General features: G+C 35.3%; 1 protein-coding gene across 1 annotated transcript in view; it reads left to right on the top strand.

Annotated features, from left to right (window-relative positions):
* The window catches only part of ERC2 (ELKS/RAB6-interacting/CAST family member 2), a 940,128-nt gene that overhangs the window by 417,250 nt on the left and 501,028 nt on the right, over positions 1-21,850 (top strand). Inside the window, exons 9-10 of the mRNA XM_061195441.1 lie at positions 1,115-1,255; positions 16,462-16,655. Coding sequence (XP_061051424.1) covers positions 1,115-1,255; positions 16,462-16,655 — 335 coding nt within the window. The remainder of the gene's footprint in view (positions 1-1,114; positions 1,256-16,461; positions 16,656-21,850) is intronic.

Below are 21,850 nucleotides of genomic sequence, written 5' to 3'. Positions count from 1 at the left end.
GTTCAGACCTATATCTCCCATTAATAGCTCGAGAACCTTGGAGAAGACAGGGCCTCATGTGAGCCTCAGTTTCCTTACCTGAAAAATGAGAATGGCTAACCTGTCCCTCAGAGGGTTGTTAGGACCTGGGTGGTTCGCTGGGTGATTGTGGTGGTATCTTCATCAATAAGGTTGTTCCAGTGCCCATGAAGCAGTAAAGTATTAGACCACATCATTTACTGAGAAACTGCTGTGTGCTTAGTGTTTTCCTAGGCACTGCAAAGGGATATAAAGGAAATGTACCCTGTCTGATTTTGGGTGGAACCTGAACAATTTAGTCACATAGTTAGACGTTGCTAACCATTTTGTGTTTGCTGGTGGGCATTGCTCTCCTAGCTAGCAACGTTGTGTTCTGTGGTATATGCTAGTATTTACTTCTTTACCTTTTGGGATTCATACTATACAGGGAAGCTCTTGGTTTCTGGGCGTGATTAATGAATGGAACAGCTTGGGTAACCCCATGTCAGAGTTGGGGAGATTCATTATATTGCTGAATCTGAATTTACAAAGCACTAGGCCATAAAGTCTACTCTGAATTTTTAAGTAATTTTATCTTTGATTCTATAGAAGATGTTTGAGAAACCATTGGTTATTTTTCATTAAAGAAATGGAATTTGATAAAAACTTAATAGGATTCTTCTTTTATACTTGATTTGCCCTTTTGGGGGAGAAAAGAGTTGAAGTTGGTATTTTCTTTCATATTTTTCTTAGAGTTTGTGCCACCTGACAGCAATAAACGTAAATGGAAGGTTCAGGGTGTCTGTTTTGCCATGACATGTAAAGACCACCTTGGGACTTAGATCATTAGCATAACTTTGAGACATGAAACATGCATTTACTGACCACACCATTTGGTCACATTTGATTTGACTGCAATTAGATCCTGCTTGGTTCTGTAAACTGGCCAACTTTAATTTCCTGGCCAGGGCTGACTATTGTTACCTTAGTAAGACTATATTTACCCTCTCTGTCTAATGCACACTTTATTACTATGTATAGAATCAATGTATTCAAATTGAAGACATTACTAGTAGAAATTATAGTGTTCTACTTACTAGTGTTCTTTTCCTTTCAGTCTAGTTTAATTGACCTCAAGGAACATGCATCTTCATTAGCCTCAGCTGGGCTGAAAAGGGACTCCAAATTAAAATCTCTAGAAATAGCCATTGAACAAAAGAAAGAAGAATGTAGCAAATTGGAAGCACAGTTAAAAAAGGTAAGTGAAGTCTAAGAAAAAACATGCTCATTTTACTGAATTTATAAAATAGGAAAGGAAGAGACATTTTTCAAAAAATAAAAACCCCTTATCTTTTGTCATCTGGTGATAAAAGGATTAATTAAGCAATCTGCATCAAGTCTGTCTGTGAACCCGAGAAGTTATCTTAGGTTTCCTGTCTGGGGAAAAACAAAACAAAACAAAACAAAACCTTGACAAATAGATGAAAATTGTAGTAGAAGTGAAAAATATTATAAAAATCAAAAACCAACCATTACTCTCTGGGCAAATCTCAACTATCAAAAAAAGATAAATGGAAGTGTTTGCAATAAACCAAAGAATCCAGGGGTCCCATTATACATTGATAAACTTTTACTACTTTCAGAAGTAGGTCAATTTTTTAATTGGAACTTTGCAAAACTTTACCCGACAATGTTAAATTTCTAGAAGTTCACCAAAATAGTCAAGTCCTTGTAAGATGTATGGATTGACTATTTATACTTGACCAGAAATGGCCTGAATGTCTAAGCAAGTTTGTATGTAGAAGGCTTCAGAAAAGAAAGCAGGATCTTTGCATTGCAGCATTAACGTGTTTTCTCTGAACTGGACATTTTTGTGGAATACATTTCCAGTCATGCATTGTTCCTTTGACTTTTTCCCTGTGTTGTTTGGTACGTCTGCATTCATTGTTCACGTAAAACTCATAACATTATGAGTTTAAGCATTTTGTTTCCCTTTGACAACTTATAAACTTATTCAAAAGAGATGATAAGAATCTAAATAGTCAAACGAAGCATATAATAAAATTTGACTGTATAATTCATAGCATATTGGAATGGGGATTTATTTGCTAGAGTTATGAAAATATATGATATGGATGATGGGCATGTGAAAGCATCATATCTGTGGAGAAATTCTGGATATTTTAAAATTTAATATACTATTTTGTACGTATGATGCAATATATAACTGAAATGTGATTATACTGTGTTCACTTTACCACAGAATTTTAGGGAATTGTCATGAGATTTCACACTAATAAAGTCTCCTTACTAATACAGAAAAAGATAAATATACAGGTCAAATCTCTTTACAAAAAAACAGCCAGAAAATCTCTATATTACAAAGTCTATTTCCTAATCCACTCAACATCTCACTTTTTTCAAGCAACATCTAGTTAAGCAGAAATCTTGAACAATAAATAGAAGAATTTAAACTGCCTATTTGAGGGTGTTTACATGGAGACTGACTTGGCTATTTATGCATTGGATGTATGATACATATTCTTAACACATATATGAATGTTTTCTGCAATATGTTATACATGCATATGCATATCAAGAAATGAACCTAAGAAAGGTACTTTTTATTCAATGAACAGTTTTGTGATCATAAGGCAGACTCTCAGATAACTCTGTTGAGAGAACTTCTTTGGCTTCCTGTGGTGGTCTTTGAGTTATCTTACCTCACTTGCAATGTGCTGAGTCCTGAAGGAGGGCCCCAAATAGACCTAGGCATGAAAGATGCCCTTCATCAACTCTGAGGAGCCATTGTGGAGTTGAGGGCATCCCATATATTATTTCTGCAGATACATACTTGACACCCTCCCTTTTAGTGTAAGTCATCTATGGAATTTGAAATCCTCTAAAAATTAAAAGAAAGAGGCTCATGTATTGATGCTTGTAGTTTCCATGTATATGACTTAACTAGTTTAATAAATGAGTGTCTATGCAATTGAATTTAGTTTCTTTCAACATAGTTATGGTTAACCCCCAAAAGTCAATTAGAACATGTGGTTTCCTTAGACTCTCAGATAGACACCATGTTCTGAAATTCATAGATCAAATTCTATAAATATTTTAGCATTATTCCTGATGACATTTTAACATTCTGCTACATCACCAGAATTAAAGTAACAAATACGGTTGTCTTGCTGTAAAGGACCTATTTAATTTATGAAAAGATAATTTGTTTCTAAGTATATAAATAATCTTTGCTTATACTATCTCCTAAATGCATAGTACAGTGAGATTAAATAAGGTAATTATAACTTAAATATTTTTATACCTAACCTGCAGATGTTATTTTGTTATTTTTGGCCCTCTACATCAACTAAATTCGGAAGTTCAAAATACTTTTTCTAGTAGTCTTTAATTTCTGCTAATAAATAGTTCTGTAAAAACCTCAAGTACCCATCACCTTAAAAAGAATTGAGATCTACATGAAATATTTGAAAATATAAGCCAACAGTATGTGAATATACATAAAACACATCATTTACTCATGGAAAAATAAGCAGCTATAAAAGCTTAAGGAGTGTCTGGGCCTCCTTTTAAATAAAAGGGTATGTGACTTGTGAATAAAATATAAGGGGTTACTAAATGAAAGCTGAAAACATAATAGTTTTATTATGTCATAAATAAACCATGAGTTCCCAATGGAATTTTGCTTAAGATTTGTGAGCGTCCAGGTATTTTTATCATAAAATCCATACAACATTGTAGATGTGTTTAGCTAAACAGAAACCTTGTTTTCTAGTGACAATGGAATCCAAATGGCGATTTAAATTTGCTTTTGTCTTATAAACAATGCTTGAAATTGGTGAGTTTTAACAGAAAAGTTTGTGGAGAACATTCATACACATAGTTGCTTTGAACCCTTTACTATACTATGTCAATTTAAGACATTTCCAAATACTTTGTGTCAAAAATGGTTACTATAGGCAGAAAAGGAGCTATTCCTTACACATTCCATCCCACCTCTTAAAAACAAACAATCCAAGATTCACTTGTAAGGAAATCTTTACTGACATTAGTGAGGCTGCTAAAATGATATTAACCAAATAATTCTTAAGTACTAGCTATGAGTGTACTTTATAACTTAGTGCATTCATTAATCTTAATTAGACACCTAGGGGTTGAGAAGAACCTAGTGGCATGTGGATCATTTTGTCTTTCAAAAGAGTATTTAGTGTTCAATATGTAGAAGTAAATTTACCTTAAATGACTAGAAATCATTTGAGAAGCAACGGCAATTCAAAATGTTTTGATTTGTCTTATTTGGTAATTTTCCAATTAATATCATTTTGAGGAGGGTGTTTTTTAAAACCACAGTAAAACTATCATTTACTTTATCAAAGTTGAAGAAAGAAAAAATTCGTGTTCTTCAAAGACATGTATTGGCTTAAAGCAAATGAAAAGATCCTACAATATTTCACCTTCTACACCTTGACATTGAGCCCCAAATTAATGATTCTTAAGTATTTAAGTATTATTTAAGAAATATAACTTGAGGATGCTATTTAAAATAATATTTAGTACATTTAAATCTGCAAATGTTTAAATCTTCTACACAAAATAGAAGAGCATTACAGATTCTAAAGGACTTGGAACATAGTAGGGTAGACACAAAAAATGGTATTTTTTGTTATTATGAACTACCAGTGGAAACTGGCAGTAGACAATGGATAATACTGTATTTGGATTCCCTTTAATCTTCCTACTGACTTAAATTTTTTCTTTTCCCATTTGCTGTTAATCCTGTAATGTCTTGCTTACTGATATTTTGCTATTGCTAACCTGCTGTTTGCTGATCTATATTTTTCTAAAGTTAGACTGAATAGAAAATTCAGGCTTGTGTTAATATAAAAGAAGAGCTATAAATTCAATGATAAGATTTAATTAATCTTTTATTATTACCATCTTTGAAGTTCAGGTAACAAATTGCAGGCTTGGCCAAAAGCACTTCCTCTGATTCATTGTTGGAGGCCAGCACTTCATGTATCATCAAAAGTGGACAGCTTTCTTTATTTCATGGGTTATTTAACTTGAGAAAGGGAAAGTAACACAAACCTTAAATTTCTTATTCCAGCTATTCTTTTTTAGGAGCCAAAGTCAACATTTCTATTTCCCTAGAGCCTCTCACTTTCACTGTGGAATGTTTAGAAACTGAAATTTCTTCCTTTTAACCATGAGTTTGTCTGTGCAAATGCACTAGATTTGTTGAGCTAATGCTGTGTTTCTGGATCTTTCCTTCTTTCCCTGTCTGTGCTTCAATGCCTCCCCAACTTTGCAATGTAGCAAGCTGAGCAGTTGTTCAATCAGATGTACAACCCAGTAAGTCATTTCTGAAAGTTCCCGCTGTAACATATCAAAGCATGAGGATCCATTGATCACGTCACAGTGTGCCATATTGGGGATGTTTCGAAAATATTTATACGTCTCTTCCCATTTCCGTTCTGTCAAAAGAAATGACCTGTGCAGAGGCCACTGCCATTTCTTTTGAAAGTGAAATTTCAAAATTAAGAACTCAGGGAAATATTGCCAGCTCTGATATTACCTCTGTCTTAACTTCAACCCTAAGGCGATAGAAAAACAGAGGTCAGCTGCAGATCTAGGCTCATAGAATTCTTTCCCAGATCCTTCAAACATAGAGTTATCTATGCCAAAAGGGATAGCATTTGTAAAATAGCAAACAACTCAGTGTATGTTATATTCAAGGGATAGAAGTTAAAATAGGTTTAGATTTTAAAGTAGGGCTATGCCCTTTGAGACTAGTAAATGCCTAACATTACTGTGGGTTTTGTAAGAGTTAAAAACATATCATTTGAGAACAAAGTAAAATATAGTCTCCTAATAACAGATAGTAACAATTCTGATTATAGCTTAATGGTACAAAAAAACAAGTAACTAGTAAAAATATGTGTAAAACAGCCCAGATGCCACCACTGATTTTTTTATCCTCATAACAAGTGTGTGTTTATATGAAGCAGTTTATTTGTTTGTTTAACTTATTAAAGAAGAAGGGCTTTTTTGTTTTGTCAACTTAGGTGACTTAATGGCAGAAATAATACATAAAGGTTACTGGGATTTGTTATGTGGCAGATGTGATCTGTGCTATCATGCATTCTAATTATCTCTTATTTATAAATTCCCATCATGGGAAAAAGGAATAGCAGGGATAAAGGAAACAATTCAGCCAACAACTTTTTGTTAAGCCGCTGCTCCAAGATACATACAGCATGATACACAAGATGCTTGGGTGTATTTCATTAGATTCAGCCTCCACCCTCCATTCTTTAAAACAAATTTTACTTTTGCAAACAGAATTCCTCAAGCCTCGTTGGAGCATCTTTATTAACCTCTTTGCCCATATGTGATTTTTAGCAGAGCAACAAAAATAATGCAAATTTCCTTTCCCTTAATATTTGAATGGTTAATAAGCAGGTTTAGGACAGTGGAGATGTGAAGAAAGACAAATTAAAATTGGGATATCTTCAAGCTTGAAAATTGACCCCGGGAAAAATAAGTGTTTTCTGTAGATCATTTTAAAGAGGTGTAAAGTAATCCCACTGAAATTGTCTCACACTTACTGCTTAAGGACAGGAAAAAAACCTAAGTATGTCATGTTTTAGGTGTGCAGGGCAAATGGGGAGGGCTTTGTTTCTGCAGCAGCTATGATTTATCAGGACCACAATAGGAGTTCACCATCCCTGTTAGGATAGGTAGGGCCAAAGAAATAGTTCTGTTAACTTTTAGACCATTTCCAGAAATATTGATGACATGGCACGTATTGGATTTTGCCTTCATTTTAACCCAGTGATGGGTCTCTAGGATGCAAAAGCAAACTTTTCAGTCCTTTAGGTGACTAATTCAAAAGTCGTTGACTGATTTTTCTCCCTGAGTTAATTAAGCTAACCCATTGTTTTGGCATCCTGGGAATATAGCCAATTATTAATATAGCCAATTAATATAGCTCATTATTATTTTTCAAAATTTATTTTATTGAAGTATAGTTGATTTACAATGTTGTGTTAATTTCTGCTGTACACTGAAGTGATTCAGTTATACATGTATATATTCTTTGCCATTTTCTTTTCCTTTATGGTTTATTACAAGATATTCAATATAGTTCTCTCTGCTATACAGTAGGACCTTGTTGTTTATCCATTCTATATATAATAGTTTGCATCTGCTAATTCCAAACTCCCAATCCATCCCTCCCCACCCCTCTGCCCCTTGGCAAGCACAAGTCTATTCTCTCTGTCTGTGAGTCTGTTTCTGTTTCGTAAATAAGTTCATTTGTGTCATATTTTAGATTCCCCATATAAGTGTTATCACATGGTGTTTGTATTTCTCTTTCTGACTTACTTCACTTAGTGTGGTAACCTCTAGTTGCATCCATGTTGCTGCAAATGGCATTATTTCATTCTTTTTTATGGCTTAGTAGTATTCCATTGTATATATGTACCACATTTTCTTTATCCATTCATCTGTTGATGGACACTTAGGTTGTTTCCGTGTCTTGGCTATTGTGAATAGTGGTGCTGTGAACATAAGGGTGCGTGTATCTTTTTGAATTATAGTTTTGCCCAGATATTTGCCCAGGAGTGGGATTGCTGGATCATATGGCAACTCTATTTTTAGTTTTCTGAGGAACCTCCATACTGTTTTCCATAGTGTATAGCTCAGTATTTTAACTCCCCTGTCTGCAGATATTCTCAGGGTTCAATTCTTTTTTATTTATTTATTTTTGAATTTTTAAAAAATTTATTTATTTACTTTTGGCTGTGTTGGGTCTTTGTTGCTGCTCGCGGGCTTTCTCTAGTTGCGGTGAGTGGGGGCTACTTTTTGTTGAGGTGCGCAGGCTTCTCATTGTGGTGGCTTCTCTTGTTGCAGAGCACAGGCTCTAGGCATGTGGGCTTCAGTAGTTGTGGCACGCGGGTTCAGTAGTTGTGGCTCATGGGCTCTAGAGCACAGGCTCCGTAGTTGTGGCGTGCGGGCTTAGTTGCTCCGCGGCATGTGGGATCTTCCCAGACCAGGGCTCGAACCCGTGTCCCCTGCATTGGCAGGTGGATTCTTAACCACTGTGCCACCAGGGAAGCCCTCAATTCTTTTTTAGACTGATAGAGATGCAGCATGATGAATTTTCTATACTTTAGAGTGTTTTAAAAAATGACTATGTTTTTCTGGTTATAGAAATAAGGTATGGTCTCAGCGGAAAGTTTGCCAAAGTATAGATGGATATAGGAGAAAATAAAAGTAACAAGACACCTTAGTGCACAGAGATGATAACTAGGAACATCTAGGTTGTTCCACACCCAGACATCGTTTGATTGATTGTTAGTGTTCTTTCATCTCCTGTCTCCTTTTCTACCCTTTTCCTTCTTTCTTTCCTTTCTCCCCCTTCCCTCCATTCTTTCTTCTTTTTTCTTTTTCTTTTTTCTTATCTAATATCTATTTCTTTTCATGAAATTGTGTCAAAGTGTTTGTTGAGTTTTATATCCTATTTTTATGACATATCATCAGAATTTTCTCATGTAATTAACTGTTCTTCTAAAACACCTTTTTAATGGTTGTATGATATTCCACTGTATGTTCTCATTCCCCAAACGTTAATCATTTCTTCCCTCTTTTTTTTTTTTGCCAGTATAAATAATACACTGAAGAACATCTTTCCATATTAATTTTCCCATATTTCTATTTTTTTAATAGAATAAAATCCTGGGCCAGTAACTTTTAAAAGCTCCCAGTAGTTCCTGCTATGTTGCATTTTAGAGAAGTTTTACTAAGGCATGGTTCTTCCAGCACTGAATAAAGGCATTCTTTCTGTAACATCCAGACCAACACCAAGGACTGTCATTTTACATAGCTTTGACAAATGCACAGGTGGAATATTTTTTCTCATTTTAACTTTCCTTTCATTAATTACTAGTGTGGTTGAGGTTTTTAATTCATTTATTAGCTGTTTGTATTATTCTTCTGTAAATTGTTTCTTTAAGTCATTTAAGCACTTGTTTTTGAGTTTTCTGTTTTGTTCATTGGATTGTATGGGTTATTCTGTGCTTTATATGGAAACTTTGTCAGATTTGTGGCAAAGTTTTATTTAATTTTTTTCTATAGAGAACTATTTTTACATTCTTGACCTGTGTTTCCCTTTAGGATTTCCTCATTGCCTTTATGCTTAAAAGTTATCCTCTGATTTCAAGCATAGACACTCACCTATATTAAATTTTTTAAATGTTACTTTTTATATCAATTTAACCACCTTATCTATCTTTAGATTACTTTGATTCATGTTGAGTGGTGGTGTTCTAACTATATTTTTCTAAATGATCAACTAGTTATCCCAGCACCGTTTATCAAGTAATTCTTTCTGTATCCACTGATCTTGCTACTGTTTTATACTAAATTCTTATATGGATGAATATCTTAATTTCTGAGCTTCTGTTTAGTTTTATCAATTTCCATTGCTTGTTGAGTCAGAATTTTATTTATTGTGGCTTTATAATATTTTTAAACATCTAGTGCAGCAAATTCCACCCTACTTCTCTCTGCTTTTTATTAAGTCTCGGTTTGTTTTAATGTTCTTAGCCTTTAATTTTCTATCATTCCAAGTAAACTTTAGGATCACCTCGTCAACTAAAAAGCACAGTTGTTTATTTTAATTTGAATTATATTCAACCTATAAAATAATTTTAGAATGATTGCTATCTTTCCAATATTTTTTTTCCCATTTCGTGAACTTGATACAACTTTTATCTATTTCAGTTATCTTTTACAGTAAAGTTTTGACATTTTCCTATTATAGGCCTGTGATGTTTCTTTTTAAGGATAGCCCTAAGCATTTCTATGTATATAATTTTTAGGTTACTGTTGTGAATGCTGTATTTCTCCTTTTATTTTCTAACCAGTTACTGGTACCTAGGAAATTTATTTTATTCTTGTTTATTTATTTTGAATATGGCCACCATACAAAACTTGGTGAAGTATAACTTGTTAAATAAGATAATTTTACAGTCAGTCCTATGTACATCAGTCTAAACTAAATCAGAATAAATAAAAATTAAGCTTTGAAGTCCTCCTGGGGGTATTTTTATCCTAGAGTAGAAATAAACCTTCTACTTTGAAAAACCTTTTACATTAGTCACTCTGTTTTACTAAGTGATACTCTAATGCCATGTCTTAGGAGTCTAAAATGTTGTCTGTGTATCCTTATTACTTCTTATAGTAATAACCTTTCTTCAGCTTAACTACCAGTCTCTACTCCTGAAGGAGTTTTGTCTTGTCATTATAAACACTGTGCAGGTTATCTTCAGGTGAGTTCTTTTCTTCCTTTAGTTCTTAATTCTAGACAAGTAATATCATTTTTTCATCAGTCTCCAATACCTTCTTTGCTGTAGCCCTAATGGTTATTGTGCCCAGAGATGGTATCCAGAAGCCTCTTATAAATTTTTAATAAATCTTTAGACTTTCTGGGTCCTAAATTTAGTGCTTCATTTAATACCATCATTGCTGCAGGGCAAATGTTTGATTTGGAGGTACTGGGGCAACTTTGCTACTGGCTAAGATGCACTTGAGACCCCTCTGTTGTTCCCACACATATGAGTCCCCCCTGCCTGGTCACTATCTTTTGAAATCCCATCTCTTCTACAAATTCACCTTTTGTGGGACTCATATTTTATGTAAGGTTTTACAAGAAAAAGACCAAGCATTTTTCCAGTCCAAAGGGAAAAAAAATTTTGTTCATGTTCGGTGAACTCTTCCTGATTTATATGTCATTATAAGACTGCAATCCCAGGGACATGATAGGCTGAATTATAAATACTTTCACAGTCCTTGTCTAGGTACAGTGGTTTCTTTTTTTTTTAGCCAGTGTCTGAAAATTATTTGATTCACTCATAGACTAGCTAGCTCCCCTGACACAATGGAAAATTACAACTATTTAAGAGATAATTCAGAGCATACATGTAGCATGTACAAACACACATATACACACAAACATACCTCACACTGAATCTAGGCTTTCAGTACCTAAAGAATTCAAGTTATATTTGAAATAACACTTAATATTTGAAGTCACATGTTTTGTATCAGACCATCCAGATAATTACTCAGTTCTCTACATTGCTAATTTTAGGAAATTCCATAGTTAAAAGGTATTACATTAATAATTATATTTTTGTGTGAAGGGTCTTAAGAAGTGTTAAGCGTACAGTTGGTTCTTTTTATTTTGTATATGTGGAACTTAAACAAATGTTCAAAATAATTCTTCTTATGTTTATTATACATATCCTATTTGTCTCATCTATGACAAGAAATTTCTTTTTGGAACGGTTGTTATAATATGCAAATTGTGAATATTCTGGATGTAGTTAGCTGGAATTGTGAAAGAATAATTTCCTTTAGCATTAAGTAATGTAAGACTCAAAGGTACATCGTTATTAGTTTCCAGACGTATTTTTTAGGCTCACCTATTATATTTGGTATTAATTAATTGGATTTAAAATAAAATTTAAATTTTATAACATGTTAGAGTTCTAAAATCACCCTAAAAACTCTATTTTAAAAAGTAATATTTTGTTTATAACTCAGAATTATGTGAAGATTGGAACTTCCTGTAGCAGATTGAAATAATGTTTAGAGTAGTTTATATACCCTGTTCTGCTGTTAAGATATGAAAGGACCGTTAAAGTGTTGTTAACAGACACTAAACCCCCAAAGTGCTGCAATGGAGAATCATATTTTTAAAGTACATAAATTTAACAAATTATTGCTAAAAGCATAAGCAGCATGAAAAAAAGTCCTCAGATTCATTAGTTAGTGTTCTACTTGCACTGTATGGTCATGACTAATCATTTGTTTATTTTGAGAGAAATGATTTTTCATTAAAATTGTTAAGGCCCATTTCAAAGAGAGAATGTTATTTAACATTATAATTGAATATTCCCTGCCTAGTTTCACATCAGGTTTCTGGACCAAAGTTAATGCTTTCCTTTCTAGGCACTTGGAATGATGAACTAACATTTTATTGAAAATAATCAATGGCTAACTTTCACACAAGGAGTGTAAATAAACTTGTGATTTGTCATATTGATACTATCAATCCTGGTATGGTTTTAATCACGTTTGCTCTTAACTTTGATTTAGATATAGTATTAATCTGTAATTTTGCCTTATTTCCTGAAATAGTTCTAAATTGTTTCATTAAAATAACCACTAGGTATTGTTGTGTACTCCTTGTCCTAAGTCATGACCAGATTTCTCTTCTGTGCTTGATTCAGGCTTTCAGAACCAGTTCACATCAAAATGCCAAGCTTGCCCACATCTGTGAGGCTCCAAACTTTGTTTTGATTGTTCCCATTTGTGGGGAAATTTCCTTACATATGGAAATGCAAGAAACATAATTGGGGGACCATCAAAATTTACTGATCTAATATGTAATGCAGACATTTTTGAAATGTTCTTTTCTCAATTTTCTGTGTTTCTGTAAGATGCTTGAAAGTTGCTCTAAAAGTTACCAGAAATATTTTGAAGCAGAACCAGATACCTGGATTTGTTTTTAAACTGACCTGTTTAATCAGAAAAATTAAATCTCTACATTAGGAAAAAAATGCTCATCGGTATTCCTTTGGTTTTAATGACTGGTGTACGTCTTTGAAAGTGACAGTGTGCTTCACTATATTTATGATACATAAGTTCTGAAATCATTAAAAGAAAATCCACACCAATCTGCATTTTTCAAGATCTAGATTCCTGATTAGTGAATGAAGTTGATGTGTCTTAGATGAATGGAATGGACAATTGCTTCCTGACCTTTTGGGGGTACTAATTTAAAACCAACAGATTCATAAGGGGAAGTACTTATTGTATATTTTCAGTCTAAACCTTGAATAGGTCAGAATGCCATGGTAGGAATTTGTTCAGGTAATGATTTATTCAAATGTATTTTTATGTTTTTGCAGTGCCTAAAGTACATTAGGCCCAAATCTGTTGTCTACTTTTGATCCCTATCAGGAACTACCAGTCCAGATTAAAGAACCCATGTTTTAATTTGAAAAGGCAAGAGTATTGCCTAAATGCAAAGAAAGTGCTTCCTTCTCTCTATTTTTAGAGGAGGCTCTGGCCTTACAATTTTGAAGGAAGCATTGGCTTTGTAAGCTCAATTTCCTCCTGTTTTTCTTTAGTATAGTATCTCCCCCATGTCTGTAGATCACAGTATAACACACTCACGCTACACTAGTTAACAGTTTCAGCCGATCCTCTGAAAAGTTGTGATTCATGCTGAGTAGAGCTGGTTAAATTCTGTGGAAGACTTTTGCCTCCACTGCTTAGGTTGAATCAGGGATCACCAACCTACAGTCATGTGAAACTCTCTCTTCCCTTGGGTCTTCACATGGACCCTAGTGATTATCCGAAAGCAGCTGTTACTCTTCCATCTCTATATGACTCTTTCTTGCAGCTTTCTATTGACTTAAATTTTTTTTAAATGATATGTATCTACACCTTTATTTAATAACCTTTCCAAGAATTCTGGCACCAGTATTGAAGGTGATTTGACATAAACTCTTTTGCCCAGAAATCAGTAGACATTGATATGGAGATAAATAGATATATTTAACTCAAAGGTGTTCTTCAGGTTGTCTATTCCTTTTAAAAGGAAGAATCATTAGCACCTACAAATTATCTAACAGACACCAGGCCAGCTGTAAACTTGGCTATGGTCTTTATTTTAATAACATGATCTAACCGTAGCATCACACACAGTGGTCAACATGGTCTAGATTCAGGATTGTTTTTTCCTAGGCTTTCTGTACCTCTAAACATCCCATGAGTCCCTTAACCATACTCACTTGGTAGGTTTAAAAGATTGCCAACCCATTGAATTTCACCCTGTGCTGAAAACTTGCCTTGGTTTATCTTCTTCTCTTCAAGTAGCTAAAATAAGGAATGTGCTTACATACCTATCACCAGCAGACTGCTTTCTCTGAAAACCTAGCAAGAGGCTTCTCTAAGGTGTATGCAGTATCTTGTCAATGAAAATTAAATAAACATATCAACTTAGCTGTATAACAAGCCCCACTGATGGGATGCATATTATAAAATAATAATCACAATAAAAACACAAATGAATAATACCTTCCCCATGTTTGTCATTTTATAGTTTTCACTGTCCTTAGAGAGGCTTATTCATTTGCCCATAGTCATAAGACACAAGGCCATATTTAGAATCTAGGTCTTACAGCTAGTAATCCTATACCCATTTATTAAAAGTCGTGATAATAATAATCTTAAGAATAAAAACAACCAAAATAAACCACAGCAGCTAACTGCTAGCTCTTTGTGAATCTTCAAATCTGAGTCAAAAAAGGAATTTTCACTCATCAGAAATAAGCTACAAAACATTTATTCATTTATTTTGAGTGTTTCTAGTTCATTACTTAGTTCATTACTTAGTTCATTAATTCTTTTTTTTAAAGATCTTAATGTCACTGGTTTGTTACTTTGAGAAAACTGCCATGGAAAGGTTTTTAGCTGCCATAAAATAATGGTAATATAGTACAAAAATAGAAGAGAATTAACATGAAATTTTTGTTTTCTTTCTCATAGTAATCGAAAAGCTGTATATTTTAAATGCTTTTCTGTTATAAGAGTAATGAGTTGATTATTATTATCACAAATAGAAGTAGTTATATGGAGTATTTTGTTTTGAAATAGAATACCTACTCTACATTTTTTGACGGGAGATTAACAAATTAATATTCATTACTTCAATTTAAAATAAAATTATTAGATGAATAAACTCCTAAAGGAATATTAGCTCAAGATTCTCTTTCAGATTATTTTAATTATACTGAAAAAGCTCACTAATTCTATTCTATTCTATTATAATGAAACTCAGTGTACGCACTAAATAAATAAAAATAAATATTTTCTGAGAAATTTGGATGACAGGCTGCCTGGTACTGTGTTGAATTGATATATTTTTTCCAAGTTCTTTTGCGTAGTTGAGTTTATTTCTTGAATAAGGAAATCTTAGATTAAAGAATGTGAAGGCAAATTATTCCCCATCTATCCTCATGCTTAAATAATATGTTACACGCAAAATATCCTAAAAATAATTAGTTTGTCATAAATAAATTTATTTTTATTTATACTAATTTTTGAATTTTTTCTACTAAATTATTGCAAAGACTGTCAACCTCCTAACAGTAGTATTAGTGTTAATTTTTCTAACCATGCATGATTCATTTGACCCCACAGTAGTTGTAGCTTGCTTGCCTTGTTTTTTCCCTGAAATTTTTTTTAAAAAGTGTATAAAAACACAATGGACATCTGCTCTACGTAGAAGACAGCAGGATAATTTAAGTCCTAATAAATTGTTAACATTTTATTAGTTCACACATGGATTTTGGAGATATATACATATATGACCTCTCTGAACTTTCTATGTTGAATGTGCACTGTTGTTAAACTACTTGTTTTTTCCCTGCCTGCTCTTTGAAGAAGTCAATTAGGAATAATGGGAAACAAGGGGTAGGCAAAACATTGCAGTGCAGTGTTATTTCCATCTGTCTGGGAATATTTCAGCCAAAAGTTTATTTTGGGAAAAAAAAAAGCCATAACGCACTGTCACACACACAAAACCACAAATACTTTGGCTGCAAATTATTCTGCAGTGTTGTTGCTGTGTTGTTGCCTGTGTCTGTTCTCCTGTGTAAAGCTGCCCCCCACCCCCCATGCATGTGTTTGCAGATTCTCATCTGTGTGCTTGCTCATGAATTAGCTCATCCTCCTCCCGGTTCAGGTTTATTTAATCAAAAGAACAAGAATTTATGGGTATGACTGTTAGCTGGAAAACCCTTCTGCTTTTTCAAGGCTTTGTTTCATTCTACATCTTCTGCTGAAATTTCTCAGTGGGATGAAGTGTTCAACGATCAGTCAGCCAGTCTCTTATATGTTACCTGGCTTTACATATACCCTTGATGGTTCCTGGAAAAATAATTTAATATTGTTTTTTCTCAGTTTCTCTGTATTGGAAAAGGAAGCTGTTGGTATGAGTCACTTATCTGTGAGGAGTTGAATTGTCTTAGTTCTGTTTGCCAAAACACGAGAAATAAACACATCACTGTCTCTACCTCCACCAAGCCCCCATTTCTTGTGGGGAGAAAAAAGCAAAAAGTAGCATCATTTAATGAGATAAAATATTAACAATAAAAGAAACTCCCTTAAAAATCAAGATAGTTCTAAGGTAGCTGAAATTTGTGATTTTTCTATTTTGCCTTTTAACTGACAGTATACCCATAATTCTTGATAGTTATTATTTTTTTTCTCCAAAGTTAATTTCTGGGCCATTGGTGACTGCACTATCTATTGTTGTTCTAAATTGTTATCTTAACTACATTCTTTAAAAATATAATGTTGAAGGCTCATAATATTGAAGATGACTCCAGGATGAACCCAGAATTTGCAGACCGAATAAAACAGCTTGATAAAGAGGCATCTTATTACCGTGATGAGTGTGGCAAGGCCCAAGCAGAAGTCGACCGGTTGCTGGAGATCCTCAAGGAGGTGGAGAATGAAAAGAATGACAAGGACAAGAAAATTGCAGAACTTGAGAGGTAAACTTTGCATTCATGTTGTGAATTGTCAACAGTGAGTGAACATTGATTGCTTAGTTGCCCATCTCAGGTTGCAGTAAATTTGGAATGCACATTCATATTTCACGGAGGAAACAAGTTATGCATGAGGAATATGGCCTGTAGGGTTGATGATGTGTTTCTGTGGGATACTCGGAAGTCAGCTGGCTTATCTTTTGAGGGCTTATGTACTTCTTCAGTGTTTGAGAAAATAATGGTCAACTTTCTTGAGTGATATCCATGATCTAACATTTGTGCCAGCAAAGTGTGTAAGAGACTGAAGCTTTGACTACCTGAAAAAAAAAATCACTTAAAAAGTCTTAGTATTAGTTTGATGGTAATCTGATTTTTGTTCAGTGTGACCCATTTTAGAAATTACGTCAAGTTGTTTTTTTTTTTTTCTGATAGGCAAACAAATTAAAATCCTTAAGGGCTTCATTTTAATTTTAAAGTGTGGAAATATTCTACCAGCCTACTGGTTCTTAAAAATACTGTTAATTTTAGATGTATCTACATGGTTATTTTGGAATGATACTTTAGGACCAAAATTTTTCTTAAAAAGATAGTGTGAAATCACAGTGAAGTTATGATCATATTTTTCTTATTGCTGAGAAAATTGAGACCCTGAAGGGTTGAACAACCTTCTGAAGATTGGTCCTGTGGTCAGAAAGAGACAAAACTGTAGTGTAGGTTTCTTGACTCCTAGTCCTCTTCTCTGAGAAGAAGGGAGCCATAGTGAGGATGCCCTAGATAATATTACTAATAGTAATTTTGATTCATAATAGATTATATATATTTTATGCTCACAGTGTAACAGGTACTCTGCTAAGCACTTGACCTGCAAGTACTGTATACCATTTAATTCTACCCACAACACAGAAAGTCTCATTATCCTCATTTTATAGACGAGAAAACTATGACTTATACAGATTAAGTAACTTCCTCAAGATTGCAGAGTTTATAAGAATCAAAGTCAGGATTTGAACCCAGGTCTGACAAATGAGTGACTGAGAACAATCCCATCCAACAATGGGCCAGAAAGAAGAAGCTAGTCCAGTAGCACTCAACAGTCACGTAGCTGGCAGAGAGGCATCGCTGCTGGGCCACAGGAGATCTGCCTCATCTTTATTAGCTTTCATGAGAGAAAGTGATGTGCCCCACATTTAGAAGGCATTTTTCTGCACTAAACCAGCCCTTCAGAACTGTAATTGAAAATCAGGATCAGCTACTATAAATATTTGCATAAAATAGCATAATTGTCTAGTTGGACAAACAGGTCTTAGCTGAACGCTATTGCCATTAAATCATCAAGAATATTCACGTTTTTATTTCCGCAATATGGAATGCATTAAAACAACAGTGATTTTACAGGCATTTATCTTTATGTACTTTCTGCACATTTTCTTTATCTCTGCCTTTGCCTCCCCTTAAAGCTGATGCCTCCCAGGCACTGTAATTCATAAAACGTGTGGTGGGACTTGACTCTGTCCCAGTTCTCTGCCTGCCTGTGTCTTGCGTCCAGCAGCAGAGCATAGTCTGGGAAATGTCTGAGCCCCAGTCCCAGCCCAGACCCAGAAAGGGGTGGGAGTGGAGATCAAGAGGGGAAGTTTCTTGGGAAAAGGAGAGCTCAGCCTTGACCTGTCTTTCTGAAGCATTATCTGCTGGGCTACATGTGTATTCTGACCAAAGCATCTTCCTCGAGTTGTCAGGCAACCCTTTTCAAATTGGGCAGTATCTCCATTTGCTGGCTTAAACTACAAAATTCATACCTCATAATGTTGGGAACTAAAGATTTCTTAGCAATGTGACATATAGCTCCATTTTGGAGTCATGGAGGAGTGTTTGCAATTAAGTTTGTGATTTTGAAAACCAAAAAATTGAACTCGAAATAAATTTGTGGTCTCTGGTCTGTAATGTGACCTACCAGAGTCAGTAGACCTTTTTTTAAAAGCAGCTAGTGTTCTAAAATATTCCAGAACTTCAGTCATGTGCGAGAAAAGGTACGGGGTTAGGGATAACTCAAACTACACTGACACTTGCCTACTTCTCTCTCAGAGGGCAATTTGTGTTTGCTTTCTATTCCGTTAATATTCCCATTTTTTATTTTCTCCACAATATATACATTCTAAATAGCACATGCCTGGCACTTACATGGATGCATTTACCTCTTAAATTCTACATGAATGATGTTTTTCATCAGCCATTAAAGATTCTGCTTTTCAAAGTGCATGTTGCTCCAGTGTGGTCCCTATGTGCAGTTCTGCCTATAAACCCTTGCACTTGATGCTGATGGCTCAGCAGGGAGCTTCTGCCTTGGACTGCAGGCTGCTCTGGGGGAATTTGACACAATGTGGTCAGGGGACCTTGAGCAAGCCCCTGAGAGCTGGTCCAAATCAGGCTGAAGTCATTATGAGATCACCAGTGCTAGATATCTTGTATGTGCACAATCAAGTAGCTAGAGGCAACATTAGAGGCAATGAAATATGTAGTCTTTCTGTGTCAGTGCTCATCAAGGTCTCTGATTTTTATTTAGAGTTTCAGACTTAATCCTTTAGTGCCTTAGGGGAAGGAGAGAGGTTAACAGAGTCTGTCAAACAAGGCTTGCTGCCACTGGATTTCTGGCATCTCACCCATGGGAAGGAATCAGTCAGATGACCTTTCATGTAATTATCTTAAATATATTAGGGGCTTTGTCAGCATTTGTCTGGAGGGCAGGGAATGCCCAAATTGAGCCCTCAGTCACATCCCTCCCCACTGTGAAGAAGAGAGTGGGTCCCTCAGGGGGTTTTACTCCTAAAACATAAAATCAGAATAGAAAACAAGGTAGCAGTGTGCCCTGGGATAATCCGGGCGGTGCTGGAGCTCCAGGCTGAGAGGCAGCCCTGACCCTATGTAGTGGGGAGCGAGGTGTCAAACTCCATCAGGTGGATGCTGTGACAGTTCACATCTTTGGCTACGAATGAAATACTTTGGATAAAAAAGCAAGTGTATGTTTCAGAATCTCTCCAGTTCTACCAATGTACCTACAGACAAGACTGAATGAATTGAAATGAAGTGTTCTCTGCACCACTAAACTGGGGTCTGAAGGAGGTGTGTTCACCATTTGGGTTCATCTCTAATACTGGAGATTGCAAGCAGAACCAGAGGAAATGAGGAGCCCCTGAAGAACCTTCGTGAGATGTGTCCAAAAGACCTGGGCACACAGTTGGCACTTACTGTGTGCCTGACAGAATCTTGGTGCTCCAGCTGGGTGTCAGGCCTGAGTCTCTAAGGTAGGAGAGCTGAGTTCAGGACATTGGTCCACCAGAGACCTCCCGGCACCAGGTAATATCAAACGGCAAAAGCTCCACAGAGATCTCCATCTCAATGCTAAGACCCAGCTCCACTCAATGACCAGCAAGCTACAGTGCTGGACACCCTATGCCAAACAACTAGCAAGACAGGAACACAACCCCACCCATTAGCGGAGAGGCTGCCTAAAATAATAAGTTCACAGACACCCCAAAACACACCATCGGACGTGGTCCTGCCCACCAGAAAGACAAGATCCAGCCTCATCCACCAGAGCACAGGCACCAGTCCCCTCCACCAGGAAGCCTACGCAACCCACTGAACCAACCTTACCCACTGGTGGCAGACACCAAAAACAACAGGAACTATGAACCTGCAGCCTGCAGAAAGGAGACCCCAAACACAGTAAGTTAAGCAAAATGAGAAGACAGAGAAATACACAGCAGATGCAGACGCAAGGTAAAAACCCACCAGACCAAACAAATGAAGAGGAAATAGGCAGTCTACCTGAAAAAAAATTCAGAGTAATGATAGTAAAGATGATCCAAAATCTTGGAAACAGAATGGAGAAAATACAAGAAATGTTTAACAAGGACCTAGAAGAACTAAAGAGCAAACAAACAATGATGAACACCACAATAAATGAAATGAAAAATTCTCTAGAAGGAATCAATAGCAGAATAACTGAGGCAGAAGAATGGATAAGTGACCTGGAAGATAAAATAGTGGAAATAATTACTGCAGAGCAGAATAAAGAAAAAAGAATGAAAAGAATTGAGGACAGCCTCAAAGACTTCTGGGACAACATTAAATGCACCAACATTCGAATTATAGGGGTCCCAGAAGAAGAAGAGAAAAAGAAAGGGACTGAGAAAATATTTGAAGAGATGATAGTTGAAAACTTCCCTAATATGGGAAAGGAAATAGTCAATCAAGTTCAGGAAGCACAGAGAGTCCCAAACAGGATAAATCCAAGAAAAAACACACCAAGACACACATTAATCAAACTAACAGAAATTAAATACAAAGAAAAAATATTAAAAGCAGCAAAGGAGAAGCAACAAATAACATACAAGGGAATCCCCATAAGGTTAACAGCTGATCCTTCAGCAGAAACGCTGCAAGCCAGAAGGGAGTGGCAGGACATATTTAAAGTGATGAAAGAGAAAAACCTACAACCAAGATTACTATACCCAGCAAGGATCTCATTCAGATTTGACGGAGAAATTAAAACCTTTACAGACAAACAAAACGTAAGAGAATTCAGCACCACCAAACCAGCTTTACAAGAAATCCTAAAGGAACTTCTCTAGGCAGGAAACACAAGAGAAGGAAAAGACCTACAATAACGAACCCAAAACAATTAAGAAAATGGTAATAGGAACTCACATATCGATAACTACCTTAAATGTAAATGGATTAAATTCTCCAACCAAAAGACATAGACTGGCTGAATAGATACAAAAACAAGACCCATATACATGCTGTCTACAAGAGACCCACTTCAGACCTAGGGACACGTACAGACTGAAAGTAAGGGGATGGAAAAAGATATTTCATGCAAATGACAATCAAAAGAAAGCTGGAGTAGCAATTCTCATATCAGACAAAATAGACTTTAAAATAAAGACTATTACAAGAGACAAAGAAGGACACTACATAATGATCAAGGGATCAATACAAGAAGAAGATTAACAGTTGTAAACATTTATGCACCCAACATAGGAGCACCTCTATACGTAAGGCAAATGCTAACAGCCATAAAAGGGGAAATCGACAGTAACACAATCATAGTAGGGGACTTTAACACCCCACTTTCACCAATGGACAGATCATCCAAAATGAAGATAAGGAAACACAAGCTTTAAATGCTACATTAAACAAGA

The sequence above is a fragment of the Eubalaena glacialis genome, chromosome 7 (assembly GCF_028564815.1).
Source record: "Eubalaena glacialis isolate mEubGla1 chromosome 7, mEubGla1.1.hap2.+ XY, whole genome shotgun sequence".
NCBI lineage: Eukaryota > Metazoa > Chordata > Mammalia > Artiodactyla > Balaenidae > Eubalaena > Eubalaena glacialis.
The sequence above is the reverse complement of the archived record's forward strand: the minus strand, read 5'-3'. Positions and strand labels throughout refer to the sequence as shown.